The following is a 6,658-nucleotide window of genomic DNA, read 5'->3' on the forward strand; positions in this document are numbered from 1 at the left end:
TGCAGTACCAGAACTCTAACCTTTCTATAGCTTTCCACAAAAACCTCTCGATTTCTGCATCAATGGCAGCTCTAGTAACCTTCTAGCTAGAGGTGTAACCAATCCGATTCGGTCTGATTTTGTACAAATTTTATGATCGGACCGGTTACACCAATTTTATATTTTTAAGAACCAATTCCGATTCCGAACCCGTTACCCTCCTAAACCTGTATTTTTGATTTTACCGGTTTTGATCTTGTCCAATTTTTCGATTTGACTAGCAACCTCCATCCTCTGCTCAGCCACCCTGACTTGCACCACCAACCGCTTGACACTATCGCCAACAACAAAAATAGAATTATCTCTACTTTTGGCTCCCCAAAACAGAGCAACCACCACCACTAGTTCAAGCAATAGAGTACATTTGTTCATTTTAAAAGAAAAAAAGGCAGAGAGGATTTGGGGAAAGAAGCAGATGCAAACAACTTTCTCACGCCGCTTTGCTTGCTTCTAATAGAATGAAGGGTCAAGGGATCTGCTAAGCCGCCGTTCTTCTTCTTGTGGTTGCTGTGTAGTTAAATTTGTATTTATAGATATATAACCCCAGCTGGAATAAGGGATAAAATCTATGTTTAATTACTTTTATATCCTTTTGATTTTACATTTGGTAAAAGAAAAAAAAAATATGGTGCGTGGACTGATGTTTAAAATTTTTCCAAGCAGAAGGAACCATTTTGAAATCATCGCCAACAACAAAAGGAAATCCCTCCAACCGCTTGACGCCATCGCCAACAACAAAAGGAAATCCGACCAGATATATCTCTTCAACAAAAGGAACCATTTTGATATCATGATTCAAGCTTTCAATTGAGATAAAGCAACTGACTAATTAGCACTAGCAATTATTGTCGACGGAAAACCAATTCAATTTTTAATTGCTTTCCCTGGACAGATTGCATCCATGTCGAAATTTTATAATGCTTTCCTTTCATCTCCTTCCTTGATTTATTCATGCCAGTTTTATTGACTTGAATAATAAATAATTATCAAACAAAATTTTTAACCCAATTAAATATTAGTATTCTGTATAATCAAAAGAGCACACGGATGCATGCTTATGGAACTTCGCGAGGCACCTTACTAAAGTGGGCATCCACGTGTACTTGACTCCTCTCTCAGACTCGCAGATAACAAGAAAGCAGATCTTATTACAGGGTAGAGGAAGTTCGGGAATCGTGCAGCGTGTCATCTTGCGAAGGTGGAGGCAATTGAGGAGTTGAGACTGCTGCATGATAAGATGAAGAAGCAAGTTGGGCTAGGGCGGGAACAGCACCACCTGCAGAATTTTTTCTAATAGTTTCATTAGAGATCCTTTGATGCAAGCAACATAGACGGTGCCATAGTAATCAGCTAGTAGGACGACAAAAATCACAATCCTAATTTTCAAGAGATCTCAGTCCTATAAAACTTTCAATCAGCACCAAGTAAATGCCTAACGACCAAGCCACAGCCAAACAAAAAGAAAAAATCTATAGTGTCAATTACGGCTGAAGTTCAAAGTTCGGTATGCATCTTATCTAGCCAATGTAAGCACCTGGAATGCATAACTGCTTCTCCCGGCATCAGGACAAAGATCCGACCATACCCTGGCAATACTTCCTAAGACTAGCTTTGTGTAATGCCAGTGTGACTTGCCAATACAAGTACAAAAGTGGTGATGGAACAAAAATAATTATGTACAGGAAGCTTCCATGTCCAATGTGAAAGAAAACATTATCCCATGTTCTTTCCACTGGCAGGATCGTTAGATAATATCAGTAAATGCTTGATGCTAGCCCCGGCAATTCCACACTAGATCAATAACAAGCAATTAATTGCTATGTCTCCCTGTATGCATTTTGCAGCTGTTAGTGTAATTTGAGAAAAAGGATGAAGCTCCTATTTCTGTTACTGCAGCAGCTCTCTTGGCCTCCACGAGTCCCTAGCCATTTATTTATGCTTTACAGAGCATACATTTTAATTAGGCCCCAGGATCATACTTCATTGCCTATGTGGGTATGACAATAGCCAAAAACTGTGTTCATTTTAATATGAAAACATGGGCCAAGGCTAATTATCTGGAACAAGATTCTAAATTATGAACTCGGAGAACTAAAGAAAAGTACAATAGTGAGCTCTCCAGCATTTCGTGGGGGAAAACATGAGGTCTTAAAGTGTTTTCTCAATTCAAGTTTCTTTGTCTTTCTACAATAAGTAAATAAAAAGGGTTGTCCAAGATGGTATACCTATGAACGCTAGTGACCAAATCGTCTAAGAAGTCGTTTAAGGACGAACCTCTAAATTACATACTACCACAATACATTTTCAGCATTCAACATTAGTTGTGGAATTACTAGTAAAACCCTGACAATATAAAACTTGTCTTGATGATTTCGAAGATATTTCCAAGAAAAGTTATGATGACACCCATAAAGAAGAAGATTCCTCAAATAAAATAGATTGGATTAATGAAAACTTAACTCCATGTATTTAGGTTAAGTCACTCATCCATAAAAAACCTATTTAGCATGCCTAAGAGGCCCCAAACTTAAGCCCATCAATGAGCTTGTTCGGGAAACATATTTCATCTCATCTAATCTCAAAATTTCTTATAATTTTCTTCCCAAACATCACTCAAATACAAATACTTTTTTTTTTATAAGTACTCAAATACTAATAGTTTTTAATTTCAAATTTTTAACTTTTTCATCTAAACATTACAACTTTTTCAAATTTTCAAACAAAACACAAAAAATAATACTACTTTTTCAAATTAAATATATTCTAACAATATTTTAAATTTATAATATTTTTATTCAATTTTTATTACTATTCACAAACAATTTCACTATTATTCACAGAATTCTCATCTCATCTCATTCCCCAATCATCCCCCTAAGGGTCCATTTAGTAACACAACTATTATTAAGTATTATCATATATTTCTTTCCCAAACATCACTAAACACAAAACACCATTCAATTTCAAATCTGCAACTTTTTCATTTAATCATTACCTAATCGTTATAAATTTTCCAAATTCCCAAACAAAACACAAAAATAATACAAATTTTCCAAATTTCAAAACAAAAAAATATTCAAACAATTTTTTTACTTTATAATATTTTATTAAACTTTTTCTCTAATTTCCTAAAATCCAATAAAATATCTTAATTCAAACCATTTCACTACTATTCACATATATATTGAAATATTCTAAGTATCCAAACGGGCCCTAAAAGGTCTCTGGCAGAAGAGTTTGCCGGCATTGAAGCACAAGGGTGTTTTTAGGTATTGTATAAAAAAAAAATTGAACCATTAGTCATCAACAGGAAATAAATAAATAAATAAATAAAACAAGGTGAAAATTGTCACTTTGATGGTATTGAGATCATTAACAAATTAAACTAAGACTACAAAAATTGACGTCTGAGAAAAATGTCTGACCTGACAATCCTGCACAAGCGGAAGAGAATACTATCACAGGTGGTGCCTGCAGTTGAACAATGAAGTTTCTGTTCAGAACAAAGTATGTTTCAACAGTATCTAGCCAAAACACATGAAAAAATACAAAGAAAAAAATAGAAGCATCATAAACATCCTGAATTCTGAAGTTGTGTGTGTGAAGAACATCCATTAATAGAACCAACATAATCTACTCAACAACTCAGCAAATTCTTATCCCAATTAGGACGGCAGCAATTCCTTTATGTCACTCAACCCTTTCTAAAGTCATACCCCCATTTACCTCTCTAGCAACCAACATGATATATCACTTCTCTAAAAAATGAACGAAATTAATGAGCACCAACATGACACTAAGCCAAAACATAACTATCAAAAGACTATAAACTTCACACCATGAGATATCATCCTCCTTTTTTTTTTCTTTTCCTTTTCCAAGATAATAAAGAATGTCACATAAACGATGTTTAAAAAATGCTTCTTTTTTTTTTTTTTCAGATGAGGTATGAGTCATATGACCCTTGTGCTAACGTATCATGATGCCAAAAGCGATACACCCATAATCAAGCCAAATGGATGTTGTGATCGATGGGGGGAATCACAAGATCATAACAAATACATTAAACTTAATCATGCGATAGCCCCATAAGTCGTGATTCTAGGAATGCAAAGTAACAACCTTGACAGAGAGGTCACAATGAGACAATGACCAACAAAAATTAAACTTGAGAAGCAGAACATCAGCTTTGAGAGCAACAAACAAGCCCCTAGTGGCCCCAGGTGATCAGATCAGTTGATGATCTCAAGGTTTTTGGAAATCCAACAAACATTGTCCCACCCGAGAGATAGGATTATCAGCATTTTATTTCTTATCTATGAATGCACTATTGATCACAGGTACACAAATGCACAAAGGGGTTATCCATGCAAATCTATCCTGGATACATAATTGGAAGCAAATCTAAATAATTCCTTTGTTGCGCTGACCACCACAAGCAAACTCACATCCCTTCACTATTCTATCCTAGCCCTGATGTTTCATTCACCCCACCCCCCCAAAATAAATTGTTCATGTGATCCCATTCCGTAGACCACTTTTTGTGGTAATCCCCCAATTTGTGGTAACCTATGGACCTGCCACAGGCATACCCTAAGTTGCATAACGCCAAGCAAACCAAAGAGAAGCAGAAATTTAGTAGAGGTGTAAAAAGAAAAATAAGAGCACATGCACTTACCCATAGACACCTCTAACAATAAACAAGTATATATTGTGGTCAAATTCTATTCCCCCATGTTGGCTAAATCAGTTTTTAAAAAAAAAAAAACTTATCAAAAAATATATTAAATTAAAGACCCATAAAAACACTGCACACAGGCATCTCTACATGTATATTGTATATTGACATTATTTCCAGGACCCATACACCATTATCTATTATTAAAGACTTACATATTTGGCTGGACACCTTGTTTCCTAAGAGGTCTATTATTAAAGACAAACATAGTTCATGGACCCCTTGTTTCCTAAGAGGTCTAGTGCCATTTTCATAAAACTCCTATAAAAAAAAAACAACTGGACAATTTCATGAAGATTTAAGATTTTAACATACACCCTCAAAGCATAGGCCTGCAAGGACTTCACGGGAAACAAAACCACAAAAGGAAAAAGAGAGTATTAAGGAAATGCACTCGTTATGAAAGCATTGAGAAGCTTACACCAATGAGAAAATGCAACCACATAGGGCCTTTTACCCATCTCCGGACTATTGGCATCACTGAAATGGCAAATAAACAAATAAAGACAATGAATCTAACCTGGATCAATGTTCACACCGCCAAAAATAATGCATTAACTTGCTTGCTAAGTCCATATATATGCACAAAAGCCAAATATTGCATAAGAAGACAGAGATAATAGTTGATTTTCAAATCATAAATGCGTTCACATTAAATGAATATTTAAACATTAAGCTTTGTGCTTCATGTTCACGAATACATATAGATACATGTGTGGGTTAAAATAGTGTTCAACTGCATACTTGTAAAACCCATTTACCTCTTGTATACCATCTGGTTATGCCTATTCTGATTAATACGATCGTCTACTTATCAAAAAAAAAAATTTACTCACCAGAGAAACAAAAATCATCATGCAGAGAAGAAAAACTGATATATCAAACATCTAATGAATAAATGAATAACAAGCTATATAAAGAATAAAAAAATAAAAAAAATAAAAAGTAAAAGAAAGGGTGGGATACGGTACCGTGGTTGAATCCATAAAATGCACTAGTTGTACCACCAACAGCAGAGCCAATCTGCGTCACAAAAAAAAAAGACAAAAAACATTATTAAAAGCCAACACTCAAAAATAAGAAGAGATAGTCGAAGAAGCTTATTGAAATATTTTATAATTGTGGTAAGTCACAAGTGGGTATGTGAAAATAGACGATGATCTAAACAGACCTATTTGACCGAGATCCTCAAATTGTCGAATTATCAGAATTTAGGCGAGAAAAACGACCAAATTGGTTATGAAGGATAAAAGGATATGAGAAAAATACCATGGAAAAGCTATCCCTGATAAGAGGTGGAACAGTCCACTGACTAGTTTCCTGCAATCAAAAGGCCGCAGGAAATTGAATTTTGAATCAGAAACAGTGAAGAGATAAAAGAAAGTTAAGGCACGAACCATCTCCTTGGAAAGGGGACCTGCGCAGTGATGGCATCTCATACTGCTATCACGCTTCGACTCCCCCATAATTCCCTTGTAAATACTCCCTCTCACTCTCTCTCTCTACCCTCTCCCAGAATAAACCCCTAGCGACCGCAAATAAAATTGAAAAATGATTCAGAAGCCCACTCAACACACCTGGCACACCCTCCACCTCAGCAACGTGTATATTGTCCATTTTACCCTTATTTCAAATAGATGGCTTCTTTCTCCACCAGCTCATATTTCGTGCCTTCCACCTTCGGTTCTCCAGCAGCTCCTCTTCCTTCGGTTTTCCTTCAGCCGTTCGACACAACACAACGCAGCAAAACACCACTGAAGCAAGTCGGAGCAGCGTTAAGCTTAAGACTTTGATGTACACAACGCCACAGAAATTTGCAGTTAACCGATAAATAAGAGAAACTTTTTTTACAACTAATCAATGCAAACCATGCTGATCCAA

The 6,658-nt window shown here is 35.7% G+C and overlaps 1 protein-coding gene across 1 annotated transcript; it reads right to left on the bottom strand.

Moving 5' to 3' along the window:
* Nucleotides 1–1,022: 1,022 nt before the first annotated feature.
* On the bottom strand, nt 1,023–6,328 carry LOC122275011. The gene is made up of 6 exons (XM_043083914.1): nt 6,175–6,328; nt 6,047–6,097; nt 5,749–5,800; nt 5,199–5,257; nt 3,465–3,510; nt 1,023–1,315 (listed from the first exon to the last, which is right to left on the bottom strand). Exons 1-6 carry the CDS (start codon nt 6,241–6,243, stop codon nt 1,188–1,190), a joined length of 405 nt encoding a protein of 134 aa, XP_042939848.1. The 5' UTR covers nt 6,244–6,328; the 3' UTR covers nt 1,023–1,187.
* Nucleotides 6,329–6,658: the final 330 nt, after the last annotated feature.

This window comes from Carya illinoinensis, chromosome 9 (genome assembly GCF_018687715.1).
Source record: "Carya illinoinensis cultivar Pawnee chromosome 9, C.illinoinensisPawnee_v1, whole genome shotgun sequence".
Classification (NCBI taxonomy): domain Eukaryota; kingdom Viridiplantae; phylum Streptophyta; class Magnoliopsida; order Fagales; family Juglandaceae; genus Carya; species Carya illinoinensis.

Bases quoted from the DNA above. Each gene is read 5' to 3' on its own strand.
- LOC122275011 (XM_043083914.1), bottom strand. From the start codon at position 6,243: ATGGGGGAGTCGAAGCGTGATAGCAGTATGAGATGCCATCACTGCGCA. The intron at 6,098-6,174 runs GTTCGTGCCTTA...TTTTGATTGCAG, and splicing joins GTCCCCTTTCCAAGGAGATG to GAAACTAGTCAGTGGACTGT. The intron at 5,258-5,748 runs GTACCGTATCCC...TTGCCATTTCAG, and splicing joins ATTTTATGGATTCAACCACG to TGATGCCAATAGTCCGGAGA.